Consider the following 25,047-nt stretch of genomic DNA (forward strand, 5'->3'; position numbering starts at 1 on the left):
TCTGTCAATGGCAGATCCAAGACTTTCGGTTAGCCAGAAAGGTTCAGAAATATATTCCCCAGAAAATGTTTAAGCAGTAATGAAAACGTACAATGACGTACACTGGCTAAAATCTGAGCCTCAGATGGCCCCAGGCCCCGTGTTCACAAAACATTTTTCGGTCTCAGCTGAGTTTGAGTTTGAAATTTTAATATCAATTTTACTAAAACTTCAAAGTTAAATTCCAATTGAGACTGACCATCATTACTGAAAGTCGCTTGAAAATCGTTATTAACTTAAAATTTAGTTTTAATCACGCTATTTAGATATAAATGACAAATAAAGTTTAATTATCAAACTCAGTTGAGATTGAAAATGTTTTGTGAACACGGGGCCAGATTACTTGTACAAGTATATTACAGTTTGCAAGCAAAGCCAGTTGAAAATTCCTCAAATAGTGCTTGGACATTCATTTTAAGGTGATGTAAAATGTATGCCTTCCAAATTAAGAGCATGAGTCAGCTATACCCCTACCTCCCCATTTCTAGATACGTCTTTCGTACTTGCAACCACTGAAACCTAGCCTACATGAATTGTCTCGGGTATTGTGTTTGAATATTACCATCTCCTTGAAAATTTAATGTTCTCCACTTATAATTTCTTTGACATAAAAGAACATTACAAAAATTCCCCCTGTCTTTGGCAAGTTACACTTGTTACAGCAATTGTTAACAAACACTTCTGAACATTCACCATATAAACTTTGTTCTTTGTCTTTATGTTAAGTATAAATTGAAGAAAAAAAAATTATTTGATCAGAATGTGAACACCTATTTCACGATATGCATGTTTGTAAGTGGTAGGCATTTTCGGGGATAGCAGATCCACTGTCAAAAAGGGAGATCTTGTACAATCAGAAATGACAAAAAAAAAAAATGTTTTAACAAGGCAGTCTGAAAGACAGCTATATCCCTACCGCTGATTATGGATAGTAAAAGGGTTGATGGTATTGGGTGGAAGCATTGACATTGTTAATTATATTTTATGGTTCATGTACGACGACATCAAAGAATTTGAAAATCCCTCAAGGGGTTTAGGAGATACAGAGTGGACACAAATTGAAGCCTCAAACCTTTGACCTTGAGTTGTGACCTTGACCTTGAGCCAGCATGGCTGACTTATGAGTTCTATACATCGTCCGTCTTGATGAGGTGATCATTTGTTCCAAGTTTCATGGAAATCCTCCAAGGGGTTCAGGAGATACAGGGCCGACAAAAAATGGAAGGCTCAAACCTTAGACTTTGAGTTGTGACCCTGACCTTCAGCCGACATGACTAACTCATAAGTTCTGCACATTGTCTTGATGAGGTGATCATTTGACCCAAGTTTCATGAAAATCCTTCAATCCTTATAAGGGGTTTAGGAGATACAGTGTGGACACAAAATGGAAGGCTCAAACCTTTGACCTTGAGTTGTGACCTTGACACTGAGCAAACATAGCTGACTCATGAGTTCTGCACATTGTCTTGATGAGGTGATCATTGACCCAAGTTTCATGAAAATCCTTCAAGGGGTTTAGGAGATACAGAGCGGACAGAAAATAAAAGGCTCAAACCTTTGACCTTGGGTTGTGATCTTGACCTTGAGTAAACATGGCTGACTTATAAGTTCTGCACATTGTGTTGTAAAGGTGATCACTTGACCCAAGTTTCATAAAAATCCTTCAAGGGGTTAGGAGATACAGAGCGGACACAAAATGTTACGGAAGGACGGACGGAGACCATTCCCATAATCCCCACTACTCGTGGAGGGGGATTAATTAATCTGCTATTTTACTTGATAATCAATACTATATTCGAACATGGCTTAATTCATTGTCAGTTATACAAACAACGAAATCAAGCAGTATATATTATACAATTAACAAATGGTTTGAAGCTCAGACCATTGAGAGACATTTTGTCACATTATGTCAGGATCACCACTACTTAAATAATAATGAATGTAGATAAGTATGTTTTTATCATATTTTTTCCATAAGCATGTTACTGAAAATAAGGCCTGTTAACGGCTTATTGTCTAATATATCATGGTTCTTTGTCCAGATGTTTCAACAACTATCTGGATTTTGTAATGTGGTTAATCAGACGGTTCATTTAGGGAATGCCGTCACTGAAGTAGCTCATTCGAGGAGGTAAGCACAAGGTATTACTACATATAAGATTTCTTTGACTAGAACACCTGTAGCCAAGGCTTGAAGCAAAATATTTTGTGTCTAAGAATTGCAATATTTTAGATAAATTTTTATTGCTTGTTTTTGTTGGATTTAACGTCAAACCTACACAACTGAGATCATATGGCGGCTTTCCAGCTTTGATGGTGGAGGAAGACCCAAAGTGCCTCTCCGTGTATTATTTCATCATGGGAGGGTACCTGGGTATAACCATCGGCCTTCTGTAAGCCAGCTGAATGGCTTCCTCACATGAAGAATTCAAAACCCCTGAGTTAAGCTCCAACCCACATCGGTGAGGGGCCAGCGACCTTAACCACTCGGCCATGGAGGTCCAAAGATAAATTTATAGTTTTCTTATGTAACTTTGCCTACTCAGATGAATGAATATTTCAAAATAAATGAATATTAGAACTACAGAAAATTAAAAACATATAACGGCCTAATTCACACGGAGCAGATAGACATGTTCTCTGTTCTTCACAGCTTCCTTCTCACTCTCCTGTCCTAATCGTAACAAACTGGAGGATGCCAACTGAAATACAAAGATATGTGTAACATGTATTCTTTCTTTAACGTCGCACCGACACAATTATAGGTTATATGGCGACTTTCCAGCTTTGATGGTGGAGGAAGACCCCAGGTGCCCCTCCGTGTATTATTTCATCACAGGCTGGCACCTGAGTAGAACCACCGATCTTCCGTAAGCCAGATGGATGGCTACCTCATATGAAAAATTCAACGCCCCGAGAGAGGCTCGAATTCACATCGATATCGATGAGGGGCAAGTGATTTAAAGTGAGCGACCTTAACCACCCGGCCCTATATGGTAATCTAGTGTCAGAGTGGTAAAAAATAGGAGGTTGCTAACTGAAATTGTACAGGTATGCATAGCACTAAAATTGGAGGATACTAACTAAAATATGAAAACATATGCGACATGTATGTGAACTCAATTTTCCTAGCTGTAAAAACTGGAGGATGTAACATGTATGTGTCCTCCATTGTCATAGTTGTAACAAACTGGAGGATGCCAACTAAAATACTAATATGAAAACGTTAGTAACATGTATTAACTGTCCTAGTTGTAACAAGCTGGAGGAACTAAAATCAGAAAACGTATGGTATATATATGTGTATAGCCCTCATTAATAAAGACATAAAACGTATAACCTGACTCTGAAGCACATCCTCAATTTCTATAGTATATATTCCTCATTAATACAGGATTAATTTCCAACATTACTCTGAGTAGCAGCCTCATCTTTACTAATACACAGTCGTTAATTTTGACATAATGTTTAATCATATTTTGAGGGGCGACCTCAACTTCTATAGTGTATATTCCTCTTATAAATACAGGCGTCATGTGTGACCTTACTCTGTTATAGTATTAAGTCCTGTTTAAAAATGACTTTAAGTTTCATCTTACTCTAAGGTGCGTCCTTGATTTTTAAAGTATATAGTCCTCTTTAATAGAGGCTTAATGTATAACCTGACTCTGAGGAGCGTCTTGAATTTCTGTAGTATATATTCATCTTTAGTTTGGGCAAAATATATAACCTTACTCTGACGTGCATTCATAATTTTTATATTTTATTTTCCTCCTAAGAATAATTTGATGATTAGCCTTACTCTGAGATGCTTTAAATTTTATAGTATATAGTCCTTTTAATAGAGGCTTAATGTATTACTTGACTCTTTTTAACATCCACAGTTTTTCCAGTAAGTAGTCTTCTTATATAGAGGCCTAATTTTCCTCTTTTATACATGCTTAGCGTATAACCTGACTCTGAGGTGCGTCCACAGCTTTTATAAGTAGAACGTCCTTTTTAATATTGACTTAATATGTAGCCTGACTCTGAGGAGCGTCCTCAACTTTCGTTATATATATACAGAGTTTTTCTTAATAGTGACCTAACATGTAATCTTACTCTGAGGTGTGTCCTCAACTTTCATAGTATATAGTCCGCTTTAAAAGGCTTAATGTATAACTTTACTTTAAGTTGCGTCCAAAACTTTCATATTATATAGTCCTCTCTATTCGGCGTAAAAAAATTGTTTCCGGTATCCCGACCTACCCTAAATTTTTGGCCCGAGCCTAAGTGTTTTTATGGCCTTGGAGAATTTTTTTTTTCAACTTTTTTACTGGACTTTCTATGCTTTAAACATGGTCAGTGATGTTAGAAATCAACTTACTGATGTCTAAAGGCATAATCCCCTTATTTGTATTCATTTTTTGGACACAAAAATAATTTCCGAAAAGTCTCACTTAAAGTGGCATTATGCGCATCTTACTGCACATAGTGTGTTTTGGGTGAATGTTTTATCAAAGCAATTTTCGGTTGCTGTGCATTTAAATGTGTTAGATTAACGATAATGCCGCATAAGTATTTGAAGTTGATGCTTTAGAAATAAAAAATTATAGTTCTTTTCTTCAATCTTCTACTCAGTGATCTCCCTTACCTATATGCAGAGATTTCTGAAGTTGAAGGGAAGCAACTCCTGCGTGCAGTTTGACTTTTCATAAAAAGACTGCCCCAGAAAATCAAAATAAGAAAAATCATATTTGGAAAGTTATTATTTCGTACTGGTAATAGGAATAGTTTGGTATATTGTGTTAAAAGCTATATATATTTCTCCACCCTTTTTACACACACATCTATTTCAGCTGGATTTTTACTTGAAAAATGCGTATAATTCTACTTTAATAAAAAAATCCCCCCAAAAAACTCCATGTCCGACCTACCTGCCCTAATTTTTTTTGAGCATGTTACCGGAAACAAAGACTTTTTTAGGCCTTCGTATAACCTTACTCAAACGTGCGTCCATATCTTTTATAGTATATAGTCCTCTTTAATAGTGAATTAATGTATATATAGGCTAAGGCGCGTCCACAGCTTTTACAATATATAGCACTCTTTAATATTGTCATAATGTGTAATTTTATTTTGAGTACTGTCCTCTCTTTTCATAGTATATATAGTCCTGTTGAATAAAGACTTAATGTATTACTTGACTCTAAGGATCGTCCTCGAGTTTCATTGCACTAGTATTTAGTCTTATTCTGCTTGTGTAATAGGCCCTATATATTCATCTTTAACTACCTTACTCTGAAATGCGTCCTAAAGGTTCATACTACAACGTCTTCTTTAACAGATGCCTAATCTATAACTTGACCTTAAAGTGCTTCCTCAGCTTCCATAGTATATAGTCCTCTTAAATAGAGGCTCAAAGCATAATCTAAATCTGAGGAGTGTTCTCAACTTTCATAATATTTAGTCCTCAAAGATATTGGTACAATGTACTATATTCAATCTTACTTCCAAATTTCTAGTGTCTATATTCATCTTTATTCCAGTGTTTATGGCACGTCAATTGTCCAATAATTAAGTGAACCCAGGTTCACGGTCGAAAAACAAGGATTGACGATCGATAAACCAGTTTTTTCGAACGTAAAACCAGGTTTTTCGAATATTAACCTATATTTTCCAGCGAAAACATAGAATAACACCGTAAATTATAGCTCACGCTCGTATACGTAGGTTCACGCTTGTAAACCCAAGTTCAAGGTCGTAAACATAGGATAACGTTCGTAAACTGTGGTTTACAAGCGTGAACTGGGGTTCACGAGCGTAAACATAGGATAACGACCGTAAATATAAGATAACGACCGAAATTCGTAGTTCAATCGAGAAAACTAGTATATTAAACGTAAACCATTGTTTACGATCGATATATTAGGATTATAAAATCAACTATGAATTTCGGGCGTGAACATGGGTTTACGGCCGTGAACCTATGTTTACAAGTGTGAACCTACGTTTATGAACTTGAACCCATGTTTACGACCGTGAGCCTAGTTTATGACTGTGAACCATAGTTTACGGACGTGACATGTATTGCAATTGTCCAATAATTACGTGAATCCAGGTTCACGGTCGAAAAACTAGTATTAACGATCGGTACACTAAGTTTTTCGAACGTAAAAGTATGTTAACCTATTCTTTCGAGCGAAAACATAAGATAACGTCGTAAACCATAGTTCACGCTCGTAAACATAGGTTCACGTTCGTAAACCCAAGTTATATTTCAAATGAGAAACCTAATTTATCGAACGTAAACACAGGTTCAAGAGCGTAAACTATGGTTTACGCCCGTTATCCTGTTTTCACTCGAAAATATTGGTTAATATTCGATAATCCTAGTTTTTCGACCAAGAACGTAATTATTCGATAATTGGTTTGCCGTAAACCATAGTTTACGGACGTGAACCTATGTTTACGACCGTGATCTCATGAGCTTGGGTTTACGGGCGTGAACTATAGTTTTTGAACGTGAATCATAGTTAGGTGTCTCGAACAAAACTATGATTTGCGGTTGTTATTCTATGTTCACGAGCGTGAACCCATGTTTACGGTCGTAAACCCATGTTCATGGTTGTAAACATAGGTTTACGCTCGTAAACAGAGGTTCACGCTCCTGAACTTATGATAACGACCGAAATTCATACTTCAATAGAGAAACCTGGGTTCAAGCGTAAACTATGGTTTAAGCCCGTTATCTTATGTTTTCGAAAATATACCTGGTTTTACGTTCGAAAAACCTAGTATATCGATCCTTAATCCTAGTTTTTCGACCGGGAACCTGGGTTCACGTAATTATTGGACAATTGACGTGTATGGCAAGCCAATTGTCCAATAATTACGTGAACCCCAGTTCACGGCCGAAAAACTAGGATTAACGATCGATAAACTAGGTTTTACAAATACTAACCTATATTTTCGAATGAAAATATCAGATACCGGGCGTAAATTATAGTTTACGCTCGTGAACCCAGGTTTACGTTCGATAAACTAGGTTTCTCGATTGAATTAAGAATTTCGGTCGTTATCCTATGATTACGACCGTAAACTTGGGTTTACGAACGTAAACCTACGTTTAAGAGCGTGAACTATGGTTTACGATGTTATCCTATGTTTCGATCGAAAAAATAGGTTAGTATTTGAAAAACCTGGTTTATCGAACGTAAACCTAAGTTCACGCTCCTAAACCCAAGTTCACGTTCGTAAACATAGGTTCACGCTCGAAAATATAGATTCAGTCCGTAAACTATGGTTCACGGTCGTAAACATAGGTTCACGCCCGTAAAAATATGTTCATGGCCGTAAACCCATGTTCACACCCGAAATCCATTGTTGATTCTATAATCCTAATATATCGACCGTAAACCATGGTTTACGTTTGATAAACTAGGCTTCTCGATTGAACTATGAGTTTCGGTCGTTATCCTATGTGTACGATCGTTATCCTATGTTTACGCTCGCAAACCCCGGTTCACGCCCGTAAACCATAGTTTACAAACGTGAACCTATGTTTACTACCGTGAACTGGGGTTTACAATCGTGAACCTACATTTACGAGCGTGACTTATGGTTCACGGCGTTATCCTATGTTTTCGCTCGAAAATATAGGTTAGTATTCGAAAACCTAGTTTTACGTTCGAAAACCTAGTTTATCGATCTTTAATCCTAGTTTTTCGACCGTGAACTGGGGTTCACGTAATTATTGGACAATTGGCTTGCCATAGACGTGCCATAGGTGTTTACACTGTGGTACTTACTCTGAGCTTCGTTATCTACTTTCATAGTATATATTTCTCTTTAATACAGGGTTAAGGTATCCGGTACACAAATATGCAAGTTCTATATAACAGTGCTATTGAATTATATCAAATATTGATGTCTGGTAAGCTCATATAATTTTGGTATCATTTTAAAGTGTATTGTCTGCTGAAAAAGAAAATATAAATCACATTACAAAAATAGAATTTTTATTTTTTTCGGCGAATGCAGTATTAAGAACGAATTCGTGACCATGCCACGTGATTTCAGTTTGCAAATCAGACTACTCGATAACGCATTATAGATAACTTATCAAAATGAACGATTTATGCAACACTCTGCCTGATTGGACGAGAGTGTCTATTTGTTTCACTCTGCTGATTGTGCTACGTAGGATGAAATGTAGACAAAGCATTTATGCTAAATGACGCTGTTCACAGTTTTAAAGCTAAGTTTCGCTCAGTATATTTAGCAAGAATATTGATATATCTAACAAATGATAAGTAAGTTTGATAAATATGATAAAACCCTGTTCAAATACCAACATATATCAATTTACAGAAAGAGCTGAATACGGTCTGCGTATCACATGAATAAGGGTGTGATTAGAGTCTTCTATGTAGAGAAGTGCCTTCCAGACCGCTGCTGTAATTATTTGTCGTAGAATAAACGAAACAAAATTGCACATCTACGAAAAATGTTAGATAGATGATAGAATGACACGATTTGTAAACCTCATATATTTCTTGTCTTACTACAATTAGCCGACAATCATTTTTTTAAAGATTGTTCTTGTTACTTTATAGTTTTTAATCATATTGTATACTTCAACAGAAATCCAGTTATTACAGTGTAAGATTTATCAGTTCGCAGCCAAAAACATGATTGTAATGATTCGTTCATATTATTACGTTAATCTTATTTACTAATTCTTGTTCAACAGACACAGCCCTTTTAAATGATAACAAAAACATGGGGTCATCATACATGTGCAAAATTAGCCAGAGCAGCCAGAGTAGCCAGAGTTCAGGCAGAGCTCAGCCAGAGTTTAGCCAGAGTAGCCAGAGAAATCAGAACTCTGGTTACTCTGGCTAGCCAGAGTAGCCAGAGTTCAGCCAGTGTAGCCAGAGTAGCCAGAGTTCAGCACGTATCCAGAACTCTGGTTACTCTGGCTGGCCAGTGTAGCAAGAGTTCAGCAAGAGTAGCTACTTTGGCTGACCAGAGTAGCCAGAACATGTAACCAGCCAGAGTAACCACAGTTCTGGCTACTCTGGCTACTATAAATAGCCAAATGAAAATAGTTATTAACTTGAAATTCAGTTTTAAACATGCTATTTAGAAGGAAGTAACATATTTGGTTTCAAAATCAAATTCAGCTAAGACTGAAAATGTTTTGCGAACACGGGACCTGGTTACTCTGGCTACTCTGGCTGACCACAGTAGCCAGAACATGTTAAAACCCTAGAAACTCTGGCTACTATGGCCAGCCAGAGTAACCAGAGCTACTTTAATTAACCACTTGAAAATAGTTATTAACTTGAAATTCAGTTTTAAATATGCTATTTAGATAGAAATGATATATTAAGTTTCATACTTAGTAATCAAACTCAGCTAAGACGGAAAATGTTTTGTGAACCAGGTTACTCTGGCTACTCTTAAAATCCTAGAAACTCTGGCCAGCCAGACTAACCAGAGCAAATAAAATTCAGGTGACTCAGGCTATTCTGGATATTATGGCTGACCAGAGTAGCCAGAACATTTCAACATCCTAGAAACTCTGGCTTTTCTTGCTGAACTCTGGCTACTCTGGCTACTCTGGCTGAACTCTGGCTAGCCAGAGTAGCCAGAGTTATGACTTCTCTGGCTGAACTCTGGCCAGCCAGAGTAAACAGAGTTTTGACATCTCTGGCTGAACTCTGGCTAGCCAGAGTAACCAGAGTTCTGACTTCTCTGGCTACTCTGTCTAAACTCTGGCTGAACTCTGGCTACTCTGGCTAAACTCTGGCTGAACTCTGGCTACTCTGGCTGCTCTGGCTGCTCTGGGTAATTTCACGCACATATCAAACTCAGCTAAGACTGAAAATGTTTTGCGAACACGGGACCTGGTTCCTCTGGCTACTCTGGCTACTCTGGCTGACCAGAGTAGCCAGAACATGTTGAAATCCTAGAAACCCTGGCTACTCTGTTAGAAACAGCCAGAGTAACCAGAGCAAACGATATCCTGGTGACTCGGGCTACTGTGGCTACTTTGGCTGACCAGAGTAGCCAGAACATGTTAAAAATCTAGAAACTCTGCCTACTCTGGTTGAATTCTGGCCACTCCGGCCAGCCAGAGTAACCAGAGTTCTGGCTACTCTTGCTGAACTCTGGCTACTCTGGCTGTTTTGTTCGAACGTGAGGTGCTCATCTCCATAAAGGAGATTGCTAACTGTTTTTGCACATGGGAGATTGCCAAGGTTTTCTTGTCTATGCATGGTGTAAAGGGGACATTGAAGCAAGAAATGGGAAACAGTCTCAGGGCTCCGCATCTGCAGAGAGCGGTGTCGGTAATGTTTTTCCTGTGAAGGTCAAAATTTAAAGAGCTGCAACCGAGGCGTAGACGAGTATGTAATATCTGGTTTTTACATGTTCCAATGTTAGAGAGGGCAAACCCTCTCGCTCTCTGCTGCAATCCCTGCTCTTACGCCTACAGATGTTTAATAGCTTTATTATACGTTATAGGCCTACTATAGATATATGGACCGTAAAAACTTTATATATGATTTATTTCAATTTAAATAGATCGAGATAAAGTTTTTGTATTACGTTGATTAATTTATCGCCCGGGTTCGTAGGCCTATTATTTTACGTACTACAATGAATGAACATGTACAACAGATTGTGCCTTTATTTTTTAAATTAACATTAGTTTCAATTTAAATATCATTGATGAGTGCTTTCAATGCACTTAAATATTTACACGCCTTTTTCGTTTCTAGCCATTGGCTGCCAACGCTTTTAAAAACGCTTGCTATAATTTAATCAAAACATCATCGCTCCGCCTACATATCTACGGACCGCCTATAACCGTATGGTGCGTCCGATTTTCTGACTGTAGCATGCGTCTTCGCATGACTTCGATAGGAGTAGTAACAGTAAGTATATCGGAACAGAGAAGAAACAAAAATGGCAGGACGAGGCACAGACCAGTCAAAACTTGACTGCAGTATATGTTTAAGCGCGTTTAAGGATCCCAAAATACTGCCATGCTTCCATACTTTCTGTCTCCAGTGTTTAGACGAGTACGTGATCAGAAATGAACAGACTGGAAAATTCGAATGCCCTTTATGTCGTGTTGATACCGAAATTCCAGTGGGTGGGGTAAAGTCATTTCAGTCTAATTTCTACATCCGGGAAGGCAATACTTCGGAGCAGGACATAGACTGCGACGTTTGCGGGGAAGGATATGAAGCGACCCATTATTGTACGGACTGCGAGGAAAATTTCTGTGAGCGGTGCACAACTTCCCACATGAAAATGAAAATGTCACGTGAACATGCATTTATACAGTTGAAGGCATTGTCTAAGAAGAACCAGAATTACACCAGGAAGATACAGAAGAAATATTTCTGTCCCCAACACAAGGGAGAAGAAATAAAAATGGTATGTAAAGAATGTGGCACTAAACTTTGTGTTGTTTGTAAACTGACAGAGCATGAAAATCACAACACATCCAGTATAGCTAAAGAAGCAGACGACAGACGAGCAGCACTGTTGACCTCAGTTACGATCGCCAAAGACCATCTTGATTCGCTTGAATCAAATAAATGTATAGCAAGCCATCTCGCAACTGGCATGGAAAAAGAACTTGAGATGAATATTGCTTTACTTGATAAACGGTTGAAATCAGTTATCGCAAAAGTAAAACAGGATGCTGACATCATCAAACAGGAGTTGATCAGAAGTCACACCAAGGCGAAAGACTATTATTTGGAGAAGGGAAAATTAATACGCGGTAAACTAATGGAAAATGAAGCGGTTATCAATCACGCACAGAATGTTGTAGAATTAGGGGATGATAGTCATGTGTTGGACTCAAAACTGGTCTCAAAACTACAATCGTTAGCACTACTAGAAGAACGTTTTACGTATCATGAACGCTTGATATTTGCAGCAAGTAGTTCAGAAGTAACAGTTGATATGCTTGGGGAAACGTCCACAATTAGTTCACGTGTAACTGTTGCAGAGCTTGGTGAGTTAATATGCTACCCGGGAACTATACAAGCGAACGCTTTTTCAATGAATGCAGGACGATTGTATGCTGCATTTACTGATTGGCACTCATTTTTATATCATGAAACTGAAACATCAGAGTCTTACTTTACTGACAAGTTGCACGATTATGGTACTTTTACAGGTACCTCTGCAGGTTTAACTTTTATTGACAGTGACTTGTACTCTACAAGTGTATTAGACAAGACTGTGTATAAACTAAAAATACCAGAGCACTTGCAGCAAACGTTTATGTCGTTTGATGATTACCCTCATGGTATAGCACACAGGTCTGTCAAAAACAGTGATAAGGAACAAGAACTCCTTATCTGTATTCTGAAGAGTGGCACAATACCGGGTATTGATGCAAGCGAAGGCTGTGTTATTGCTGTCTCCGTAACCGATAAGAAACAATACACGTGGCGCAATAAAGAGATGCCAGGTCCAACATGCATAGCAACAAATGAATTTGATGGAACCGTTTGTCTTGGATATCCAGCTGCCCATAGAGTGACATGGAATTCATCAGATGGAACAGTACTGTCAGTGATACCAGCTTTGAGTATTGCAATTAAAATTTTCGTAATGCTGTGTATTGCAATTAAAATGTTCGTAATGACCTTGTTATAGATACCAGGTCTGTGTATTGCAATTGAAATGTTCGCAATGACCTTGCTTTTGATACCAGGTCTGTGTATTGCAATTGAAATGTTCGCAATGACCTTGCTATAGATACCAGGTCTGTGTATTGCAATTGAAATGTTCGCAATGACCTTGCTATAGATACCAGGTCTGTGTATTGCAATTAAAATGTTCGCAATGACCTTGCTATAGATACCAGGTCTGTGTATTGCAATTAAAATGTTCGCAATGACCTTGCTATAGATACCAGGTCTGTGTTTTGCAATTAAAATGTTCGTAATGACCTTGTTATAGATACCAGGTCTGTGTATTGCAATTAAAATGTTCGTAATGACCTTGTTATAGATACCAGGTTTGAATATTGCAATTAAAATTTTCGTTATAACAGCGCTCGCAGACTTATTATTATACTATGGTAAAAATGCAACAATTTGATTATACGATCTCTGTTGAATCAGTACCTTCAAAATGACCATTTATCAAATTGATATAATTGCATAATTTGATCATAAAAACGTTCTTGTCTGAACCAGATGAAGAGACTGCTAGTATGTAATTGTTAAGGCAGAACAGACTCACTGACTTACTGTAATCATGTAACTATATTAAGTAGTCAAATGTTTATTGCCTGTTGCTATTGCAATGACCCTGCTATTTCCGGTTTTCAGAAGGTCCGGTTTTCGGAAGTTACACTGTATTATCTATATCATTATGATTTAATGGTATGCATTGCTGCATATTCTAGCATAAAACTGCTGTTATTGTCACTTTTCGGGGGTGTTTTAACAGGAGAGAAAACGTGTGTTAACAGAGAGATTCTCGCGCTCACGTGCTGTTATAACACCTTTTTATATGTGCACGTTCCATGGCAGAGTGTAAACGCATTACGGCCCCAAAACGGATAATTCAAAACATTGTATCTATAATGCTACAAGAAGAGGTTATTATGGAATAAACAAGATGCAGATGCCAAATATCAGCCTGCGCAGAAATACATACATACTTCCCTGGCAAAGCATTTCAAAAATAAAAATCATGTATTAACAGCACGTGAATTGCCTTGTTTGCACACGATTTTTCTCCCGTTTATACATGGGCGGATCCAGTGAAAAAAGAAGTTTTTATGCAAGAATTTCTATTTGTGGTTTTTCTTTTGTTAATATTCAGTATAAGAGCAAGTTTATACAGATGCATTTGTTAACTGTTAAAAATTTTCATTTACACAGGAATGTATTTTTGTCAAAAGGTCAAAATCACTAAAATTTTACAATGGTGAACAAAATGAACATTATGCACTGTATTCAATGCCCGTTCTGTTCTTCATAACAACTGTAATCACTATTTCCTAAATGTGGAGTGAACCTTAATTTAGAAATACTGAAAGCTGAAGGGGACAAATACTAGTTTGTGTCTTGTTTCCAGCCTGTTTTCCAGGAGAGGGAGTTTACGTTAAGTAGCCCTCTTTATGAAATAGACATTTATTACAGTTTCAATACGAGGGCGCGTGCGCACGAATCATGACCTTAATGGTGTTTCTCTTGTTGCAGAATTCATGAAGTTCTCTTGTTTAGAATCATTTACACAAGTATGTTTGTGTGTTTACATTTCGTGAAAGGGCAGGCAAAACTTTTATACACCATCATGATATCTCTTTGAAACATCGTGGAGACTAAGAGTGAGGGCTTTAGTGATATATTACCACTAACCGTTACAAGGCGGTGCCGCATTGTATTCATTTGTTTTGTTCTTGTTGTCTATTTGTTTTACTTTGTCAATATCTTTTATGTAGCTAGGTGTTATTACACACCCATACATAGGCTGTCGTAGGGTTTCGTTTTGAGTATACTTTACTGCGTTCTTGGAACATGATTCCTAGAGACCTCATGTAAGATCTGAAGATATTAACGGATTTTGATGTAAGTACTATGTTATTCCAGCTATTTTCTTAACTTTATCTCTTATGCTGAAAAGTTCCGTCAAAATCATTATAATATTATTCAGATTGATTCAAATACTTTACATTCAGGTCCATAAGTAAACGAGACATTAAATATGACAGAAAATTGCTATAGAATAAAATGAAATCTACCATTTTTCTGTTGGACTGTCCAGCAATATACATGTAGTAAGCTTATTACATCTGTTCATATATTTTCGCGATTTCACATACCGGTATTGTAAGGTAGCGGCCAATTTTAAGTAAAATTATGTCACGATCTATATTATACGCGCTTGCATATTTTTAAACAATCGGGGGAGCATGTTAAAAACAAAGAGATGGCCCAATTTTTCAATATTCATGAAGGAGACGTACCGAAGAGGGGTAACTCGTTTTCTAAGTCTAAAGACACGTAATGAAGTATTTTTTGGAGTTCTCAACAGTTCTTTATTAAAGTTGCTCACGATCTGCGCAAGCGTATGATTTTCTAAAAATTGTGGCAGCATATTTAAGTCTCGGAAAGGGCCACAATACTTTTCCATTCATGAAGAGGACGTTTCAAAGAGTGGAAACAAAACACAAAAAAAATTCATTCTTGAAAAGGTGAAATGCATGACCTAGGTGCTTTACAATAGACGAAATAAAATGTAGTCTCAATTTTCAAAACGTTTAATGTTTGTAATATATACTTGGGGCTAACAAGCAATGTTTCAGCCGCTGACAGTCGTGTAAAGCCAGGTACCTCAGACCTCGAGTAATATGTTAAAAAATATTTTATTACTTTTTAAACATCAAATTAGTATAGGAACAATTTATGAGGCTGAATGATGAGAACAAAAGGTTGAGTAAGTATTTGTGTTTCATACGTATGATAAAAACATACATATCTATCTGTCAAAGAAAGTCTAAAAGGGAGGATCAAAAACAATATCTACCTATTGCAGATTCAAAAGTCAGCCACATGGTTCATCTGTTCTGACCACTCTTTCTCGGACACTCCACAGTGGTCCACGAGCAGCTCGACAATGCTGTTTCTTGGATAAAACAACGTACTCAAGAAGTCGGAAGAGTCAAAAGTCGACTGAAGTTTATTTTTATTTGTTTGAATCAAATAAAACAATAGATGTTGGTTTGGGGATAATTTATCCATTCATCTTAAAATCGGTGACGCTGTATCTAATTTTACATTGAAATGTTTCGGACTGTAACATTTCAACAAACGATATTCCTGTTATGGTGGCCAAAAGTATATGGCACTTCAGTAAGAGACAAATAGGCAAATATGTTCTTTTTTATCTATTAAAATGCTTTTTATATAGGTGGGTGAAAACAAATAATCTAGAGTTGTCTACGCGTATATCAGACACGTTCGCAATAGAACAAACTGTTTTAAGAAGTTTTACTTTCAGTTTATATATATTGTTTTATATTAAAATCATTTTCTTAGAATTTTAAACTATAAAGGTTTGATGCTGTAAAATGCGAGTTATTTGCGTCTTGCTTTTGTCTATGTTATCGCCACGAAATATCTGCCACGAAAATAATAATGGTATTTTGAGAAAGCTTTAAACTGTTTCCGCACGTTAGAAAGGGGGCTACATGGTTCATCTTCCGGGCTATTTTGTAATGCTAAATCCTAAACTCTAGGGAATGCTCCATATTGACGATTTAGCCTTGCCTATAAAAATTAGCAGGATCTTTTGGGTTTTGAAAGCATTGTATGAAATGCGATGGTACCGTGGATAATTTTCAGAACTTTATAAGCCATTTACTAAATTGTAGTAAAGTTTTGAGATAACCTCACCCATACGACACGAAAAACTGAAGTTATTTAAAAACTTACCATCGTGTCCCATGCACCTCCCTACACACGCTAGACAAGCTTATTGTCGCTGAGTGGCTGCTTTTTAATTTCTGACATTTGCAGCCGCCGCGACGTTACAGTTTGACCGTCACTAATATATTTTAACAAGCTGTAGACGTCGGATACTATCTTAATGCATTTTTGTTACAAATATATGAATTTTTCGTTGTTGCTATTGCAGATAAGTTTTAAAAGTAAACGTTTTAATTCTTTATATTTTACTGGTATAATACAGCTATTCTACAAGATGAAAGGTGGACAACTTAGGCTCTCCCTGAAAAAATATGTTTTCACAACTTCATCTGTAAACTTATTCAGTCATTTTCAGAATACAGTAGTTTTATAAACATAGAATAATAACTATCTTACGTTGTAGAAACAAAGTGTGAGCTAAACTCACCTTAATACATCAATTAAGTACTGTGCATACTACTACTACATTAATTTAATAATATATTCAGACATTAAACACTGTTTTGGCCGCATATATGTCACTGTCAATTTGTAACTAGATACTTGTTATTTCTCATTTTCTCCATGCAAAGAATGTTTTACCATCATCGAAATACAAGAGAATAGAGTTATTTTGTGGTGCGTCTTTAACACAATCCTTTGGTCATCCTTGAATGAGAAAGTTTGAAAGAATACATACTCTATTCTGTAAGTGCAGGTTAAATTATCCGCCTTCGTATAACCATTTCTTGTGTTTTGGTATAATCAGTTCATGTGTTTTATTAACGTGCGTTAGGTAAGTTAAGTAAATAGAAAGCGAAAGTAGACAAAGCGGACTTTGCACCTACGTTATAAATTTAAATTCTACACAAGAAGGGCATTAAATGAAGAGGTTTAATCATAATTCGTATCGGAACTTGAATCGTAAATTGCATGATGTGATGGAATAGAAGAAACAAAAATGGCAGAACGAGGCACAGACCTGTCAAAACTTGACTGCAGTATATGTTTAAGTGCGTTCAAGGATCCAAAGATACTGCCATGCTTCCATACTTTCTGTCTCCAGTGTTTAGACGAGTACGTGATCAGAAATCGACAGACTGGAAAATTTGAATGCCCTTTATGTCGTGTTGATACCGAAATTCCAGTGGGTGGGGTAAAGTCATTTCAGTCGAATTTCTACATCCGGGGAGGTAATACTCAGAGCAGAATATAGACTGCGAAATTTGCGGAGAAGGACATGAAGCGACCCATTATTGTACGGACTGCGAGGAAAATTTCTGCGAGCGGTGCGCAACTTATCACATGAAAATGAAAGTGTCACGTGAACATGCACTTATACAGTTAAAGGATTTCTCTGAGAAGGAAGGAAATTACACCCGAAAAATACAAAAGAAATACTTTTGTCCCCAACACAAGGGAGAAGAAATAAAAATGGTATGTAAAGATTGTGACACTAAGCTGTGTGTTGTTTGTAAACTGACAGAGCATGAAAATCACAACACTTCCAGTATAACCAAAGAAGCCGAGGAGAGACGAATGTCATTGTTAAAGATAACTGCCAGCGCTGACAGTCAACTTGATATACTAAAATCAAGAATATCTATTTCAAACAATTTAAAAAATCACATGGAAAAGGAACTGGAGAGGAACATTACATCACTTGAGAAACGAGTTGAATCAGTTATCGCAAAAGTTAAACAGGATGCTGCTAGCATCAAACAGGAGTTGATCAAAAGTAATAGCAAGGCGAAAGACAATTATTTGGAGAAGGAAAAGCAGATACGTGGCAAAATAATGGAAAATGAAGCTGTTATCAGCCACGCACAGAATGTCGTCGAATTAGGGGATGATTGTCAGATGTTGGACGCCGAACTGGTCTCAAAATTGCAATCATTAACAGTAACAGAAGAATGCTCAATCAAACTTCATGAACACTTAATATTTGAGATAAGCAGTTCTGAAATAACAGAGGATATACTTGGGAAAGTATCCGAAGTCAGTTCTAACGTGTCCGTTAAAGAGCTTGATGAGTTGCAGTGTTCCCCCAACACTCAAGAAGCAAATACCTTATCAATGAGTGCAGGGAAACTGTATGCTACATTTACAGATTGCTATGAATTTCTATATCATGATTCAGAAACTTCGAAGTCTTACTTCACAGATAGGTTTTATGATGAAGGTACCTGTGCAGGTTTGACTTGTATTGGTAGTGACGTGTATTTCACAAGTTTAGTGGACAAGACTGTGTATAAACTGCAAACACCTAAACATGTGAAAGTGAAGTTTAAATCGTTTGAAGTTTACCCCCATGGTATAGCACACAGACTCGTCAGAAACAGCGATAAGGAACAGGAACTTCTTATCTGTTGTCTACAAAGCGGTAAACTACTGGATACAGATGCTAGTGAAGGCTGTGTTATTGCTGTCTCCGTTATCAATAAGAAACAATACATGTGGCGGAATAAAGAGATACCAGGGCCAACATGCATAGCAACAAACACATTTGATGGAACCGTTTGTCTAGGATATCCGGCTGCCCATAAAGTGACATGGAATGCATCAGACGGAACTGTACTGTCAGTGTTCTCTGGCTTAGGTTGTCATGGCAAACCAGAATTATTTTGTCCAGTGAGTGTTTGCTTCGACAGTCAGTGCTGCATTATCATTGCAGATTATAACAATGATGCAGTTATAAGGATTAACAAGTATGGCATTTTCCTTCAGTGTCTGGTGCAAAGGAAAACTCCCCTATCTGTGTTGTTGGGACATAGTAACATGTTGTATGTAGGGTTCGCTGGCAAACAAATTACCAGGTATCAGCTGAAACCTGGCAAATAAGAATATGACCTTCGAAACAACCCTCTGTAACAGGATTGTTAGCAGAAAATTGTATGCTGTCGCAAATAGCATTTGCTGTAAATAAATATAAGTTATGTTGCAGTGAAAAGTTTGTTGGTTTTTTTAAATATATTTTTTTGTGAAAAATTAATATGATTTTCTACAGAATATATTTTTTCATAGATTATTCTACTTGTGTTTTTCACATAGTCCAGGAGTTCAAAGTGGCAAGAAATTATGTTACCACATAACATCATGCACAACATCAGGATACATTAATAGCGTAAGTCGGGGATGATGATTACTAACATTTTTAATTTAATGGTTTATATTCTTTAAGTGAATACAGTTGAACCTTTGAAGTTAAGCAACCACTTGTCTTAAGTAGTCTTTGAGGTAGTCAGTTAAGTAGACAGCTTCCTAAACTGTACATGTACACTAAAGATGAAGGAAAGCTGTATTTAATGTCGCATATAATCCAAAATACAAGCAGCTAAGGTCTGAGGACGTTTTGGCTGGGTTTTCAAAATTAGGTGATAATGAGTTAAAGTTCTAATAAAGGCATACAATAAATAACCCCCAAATTAATAAGCACTATAGAAGGAATAGGGGAAAAAAAGAAATTGACAGGTAGAGAATGAAATTAAAGAAATAAATTGGTGTAAAAATATCAAAGTAAGAAAATACCATTTTCAGTGTTTATATCGCTGTGACCTTGACCTTTGACCCCATAACCAATAGGGTTCATGTACACATAAAGACCATCATGCAGTCCTAGGTGAAATACTTGTCCAGAAATTGAGCAGTAACAATGTTCAATGTTTAGATCCATGTGACCTTGATCTTCGACCCAGTGGCCCCGAAATCTATGAGGGACATGTACACATCAAGACAAAATATGCCTTTGAAGTTTCAAGATCCTAGGTGAATTACTTGTCCAGATATTAAGCAGAAACCAATTTCCATGTTCAGGTCTCCGTGACCTTGACCCAGTGACCTCGAAATCTATAGGGGTCATGTACATATCAAGACCAACTTACCTATGAAGTTTCAAGGTCCTAGGTGAATTCTTGTCCAGATATTTAGGGGAAACCATTTTCAATGTTCAGGTCCCTGTGACCTTGACCCCATTCTCACTCTGGACCAACTCATTTAATAAGAATGTATATGCAGTTTATATCTCACGGTATTTTAAGTGGTTTGGATATGATAATGCATACATTTATTGATAGAGCTTCAAGGGCCTGTGTTTGGACAAACTAGGGTATTAAGAGGATGATTCTGGCCAAGTTTCCTGACGTTTGGATAAGTGGTTGCTGAGAAAAATTAATGAACAAAAAGGTTAACATGAGACTCCTTATTCCATCCATCCGCCTGCCCGGATAGCCCTAATCTACAAGCCTGATTTTTCTTGGAAAGCCCGGCCAAAAACACAAACTACAAAGCTCCTGTGTGACAAACTAAGTATCCAGTAAGAGATACTTTCCTGTGCTTATTTACTATTTAGTCTCCTATAGGTGGAACACCGGAGGGGACGAAAGGAACGTCCCAAGTCCGTCGGTTTGCAAATCTGGATCCTAGGATTACTGCAATAGTATCTCTTGCCAACGTCCACCAAGGATGAAAAAGTGTACTTTTGAAATTTTTTGTTGAAAAAAAAATTCTCTAAGGCCATAAAAACATTGAGGGTCAGGCCAAAAATTTAGGGTAGGTCGGGATACCGGAAACAAACTTTTTTTATGGCCTTGGTAAGATTTCTTTTAATTAAGATTGATGGGAAAGGAGGAAAGAATGACTGCAGAACAAGATGGAACACAACATTCTATTCCATATATATATATATATAATCAAAATTCTAATTATATTTCCGGACTTTTTAACTAGACACATATATTTCAGATCTCTCCAAAAGGTGTATCAAATCATATCTTGAACCTACTTCATCCACACATGATGAAAATTAATGAGCCACGAATAGCACATGAGAAACAAGTTAATTTGCACATTGTTACAATACACCAACTAAGTAGTAACTAATAATAGTATCGATATTTCAAATCAAAAGCATGTTCCAGAACCGAAAGTAGCAGATTTACATTATTTACTTATTAAAATGTCGTACATCTTTAGCACAAGTCTGACTGGAAATATAAACTAAAACATCCTAATATTTCGTTTAGTAGTTGTGTAACCTCTGGGTCCTTATATCTGATGGAGCTGAGTAAACATTACAACCGGACAAAATGACCCTCAGGTCTAAATAAAATGCAATAAGTTCATTCCATTCTGCCTAATCTTGTGAAATATAGAGGTATGTTTAAAGTGGTCAAGTATTAAAAACATACTTTTTATGAATTTCATTATCTTGCTGAACTAGGTGACTTCCAAACTTTTTATCAGGCAGAAAGTAAAATTAGAGTTGAGAAATGAACAAAAGCTGAAAGAGGAAAAACATAACGAATTTTGTATATTTATGTACCTATTTTGCACATAGTCATTTAATTATATATACATGTACATGCATTAGTATAATACTTATCAAAATTAATATTTATTTGTCAACATTGTGAAGTTATATGCGAATAGTATACATAATACACATTTAAACTGGTAGGTTTGTTTTGACACATATGGTGACTTTCAGCTTTTAATGGCAGAGGAAGACAACATATGTTCCTTCGGGCATTGTTTCAGGTGGGCACCCAGGCACAGCAAACTAGCTTCCACAAGCCAATGAGATGGCTTCCTTACATGACAATTCAAGCTGGGCTCAAACTAATGGAGATAAGGGGCAAGAGATTCAAAGTATAATTCAACCTATATCTAACGACAGCAAGAGTTATATAAAAGTTCTTCCACAAACAGAAAAACACATAGATCAAGGAATAATTAAATAAAGCTCAAAGACAACAGTTACTCTATACCATCATGTGATTCCTAAAGAAGTCGGAACACATAAAATAAATTTAAATATAGATTTTATATCAGTTTTAACTAAAACCAAACTGACTATTGGTAATAAATAACTACACATGTCAATAATTTAATTATCCACATGTGTAGTTATAAATTTAAAACCCACATGTGTATATGGTCTTGTACCATGAATGATTCAGATTTAAGTCTCGAAATGATGGACCCAGGATTTTTTGGTTAGCCAGAAAGGTCCAGGAATATATTCCCCAGACAATTTTTCAGCAGTAATGTAGACATACCATAACGTACACTGGTTAATATCTCATCATGATTATTTGGCTGCAGATGGCCCGTTATTACTTATTATGCAAGTATATTACGGAAGTCGATAATCCATCAAATATTGCTTAGATCTTCATTTTAGGGCGACATAAATGCATTACAAATTAAGAAGAGCAGGTGTCAGCTGTGCCCCTCCCTCCCCATTTTCGGATACATATTTTGTACTTGTAATCAATGAAACCTAACTTAAATGAATTGTCTCGGGTACTGTTCGAATATTACCATCTACTTGAAAATGTTCTCCATTTATAATATCTTTAACACAAAAGAACATTACAAAAACTCTTCCAGTCTTTGGCAAGTTATACTTGTTACAGTACCTGTTACTAAACACTACTGAACATTTACAGTATAAAATATGTTCTTAATGTTACTTGGTGTTATTAAAAGTATAAATTGAAAAATTGCACTATTTATTTGATCAGAATGTGAACACATATCCCACATATTTCACGATTCTGCGGCATGTTTGTACACTGAGTGGTAGGCATTTCTCAGTAAAGCGTATGGGAAGCACGACTCCAGCAGATCCATTGTCAAAAAGGGAGATTCTTGTACAATCTGAAATGTCAAAAATAATTCTTTTTTAATTAATCTGCTAATTCATAGAACGGTCAATACTATATTCTAACATGGCTTGGTTGTTGTCAGTTAAACAAAGATTATATATTATAAAATAAACAGAATGTTTGAATTTCTGACCACTGAGAGACATCTTGCCTAATGATATCAGGTTCTGCACTACTTGATGAATGTAGATAAGCATGTTTTTATCATATTTTTTTCTATAAGCATGTAAGAATGAAAATAAGGCCTTTTTATGGCTTATTGTATAATATATATCATGGTTTTTTGTTCGGACATTGTAACACGTGTTCATTTGAATCCTGTAATGTGGTTAATCAGACAGTTAACTTAATTACTGGTAGCAGATTTTAGGTAACTGTGCAATAAATAAAGTAGCTAATCTGAGGAGACAACTACAAGGTATTATTACATACATCTATAAGATTTCTTTGACTAAAACACCTGCAGCCAATGCTGTGTCCTTAGTTGAAACATTTTAGATAAATTTATAATTTTCTTATGTAACTTTGCCTAATATGATGAATGAATATTTCAAAATAAATGAATAGTAGAACTATAGAATGGTTATAAATATATCTCAGCCTTTTTCACCTTATCAAGAAGCAAATAGACAGATTCTCTGTTCTTCACAGCTTCCTTCTCACTCTCCTGTCCTAGTCGTAACAAACTAGAGGATGCCAACTGAAATACAAAGATATGTGTAACATGTAAGTACATTCTTGTGTCCAAGTTAAAACAAACACGAGGACACTAATTGAAAAACAATAATGAATGTTTACATGTACATTACATGTAATTTATCTTATCTTTCCCAAAACTTGAAGTTCTAAAATTAAATATTTAAAACTGAAATGAGTTCCAGTTGGGTTGAAGATGTGAGGAAAACTTACAGCGAGGAATTCTTGTAGCCTTTGTTCTGTATCTCCAGGTCCATGCAGGTAGAACAGAGCACCTGCTAACTGGTTAATTGCCTTTGCCAAACAATGACTGTTGTTTAAATGACCTATCAAAAACAATATAACCCATGTTATAGCAACAACAAACGGTATAGAATGGTAATTATTGGCAAGCTGAATGTAACATGGCAGTATACGGTATATTAAACAATGTATTATGAACATTTCAAAACTGATTTGAAATCTGTATGAGAATACATTTGCTCTCAGTTAAAAAACTTCTTTGACACAAATGATTTTTTTTTATTTAACCTGCATTGATAGTTATAACATGACAATTGTAACCATTTTTAGGTAGAACTTGTCTGAACCAGGTTGAAAAACACTAGTGGTCTTTAAAAACAGCTGATCTTCGTCCCATATGGCCTTTAAAACAGGTCCCACTGTGCCTTGGGAACAGACTAAAAAATGACAAACAAATCGTCAAAATGAAAAACTATATCAATGTAAGGAAACAATCAATTACCTTCTACTGACGCTACGAAGATGGATTTTTGTTCAATTCTCGCCAGTTTTGGTATAGACACTGCTACAAACACCATCAACAGACATGCAATGTCATACTCACTGTCAGCATGCTCTGTAACATAAAGACAGTACAGTGAAAATATTTCAATATGTGCAACTTTTAGTAAGACGACACATCAAAAAGCCAAGCAATCAAGACTAGCTTTAATCTGTTATTCAATAGACACTATAAAGATCTAATTTTGAAATAATAATGCTCTTACAAGGACATCCTTGCATCAATCACATTTTGGGTTTAACACAGTTTTTCAACAGTATTTCAGTAATGTAACTGCTGTCAGTTAACATAACCAGGATTCTGTACCAGTGCAAATCTGTTCTTCGCAAGTTACTGCCAATTTCCCCACATGAATCAAGAGGTGGAGGACTACTGATTTCAGTCACTATGTATTTTA

At 36.4% G+C, this 25,047-nt stretch overlaps 3 protein-coding genes across 3 annotated transcripts in view; 2 read left to right on the forward strand and 1 right to left on the reverse strand.

Annotated features, from left to right (window-relative positions):
- The first annotated feature begins 10,998 nt into the window (after positions 1 to 10,998).
- LOC123536026 (E3 ubiquitin-protein ligase TRIM56-like) lies at positions 10,999 to 12,729 on the forward strand. The gene has a single exon (XM_045318799.2). The coding sequence runs from the start codon at positions 10,999 to 11,001 to the stop codon at positions 12,712 to 12,714; it is 1,716 nt and encodes a 571-aa protein (XP_045174734.2). The 3' UTR covers positions 12,715 to 12,729.
- A 4,965-nt stretch (positions 12,730 to 17,694) lies between these two features.
- LOC128550343 (tripartite motif-containing protein 2-like) lies at positions 17,695 to 19,405 on the forward strand. Its single transcript, XM_053529229.1, has one exon. It carries the CDS (start codon positions 17,787 to 17,789, stop codon positions 19,320 to 19,322), a length of 1,536 nt encoding a protein of 511 aa, XP_053385204.1. The 5' UTR covers positions 17,695 to 17,786; the 3' UTR covers positions 19,323 to 19,405.
- A 2,377-nt stretch (positions 19,406 to 21,782) lies between these two features.
- The window catches only part of LOC123536645 (membrane-associated protein Hem-like), a 48,311-nt gene continuing 45,046 nt past the window's right edge, over positions 21,783 to 25,047 (reverse strand). The window contains exons 23-26 of the mRNA XM_053529230.1: positions 24,591 to 24,704; positions 24,059 to 24,171; positions 23,760 to 23,849; positions 21,783 to 23,141 (exon numbers count right to left, since the gene is read on the reverse strand). Of these exons, the coding sequence (XP_053385205.1) occupies positions 23,031 to 23,141; positions 23,760 to 23,849; positions 24,059 to 24,171; positions 24,591 to 24,704 (428 nt within the window). The 3' untranslated portion in view covers positions 21,783 to 23,030. The remainder of the gene's footprint in view (positions 23,142 to 23,759; positions 23,850 to 24,058; positions 24,172 to 24,590; positions 24,705 to 25,047) is intronic.

Source organism: Mercenaria mercenaria, chromosome 17, assembly GCF_021730395.1.
Source record: "Mercenaria mercenaria strain notata chromosome 17, MADL_Memer_1, whole genome shotgun sequence".
In the NCBI taxonomy this organism is placed as follows: domain Eukaryota; kingdom Metazoa; phylum Mollusca; class Bivalvia; order Venerida; family Veneridae; genus Mercenaria; species Mercenaria mercenaria.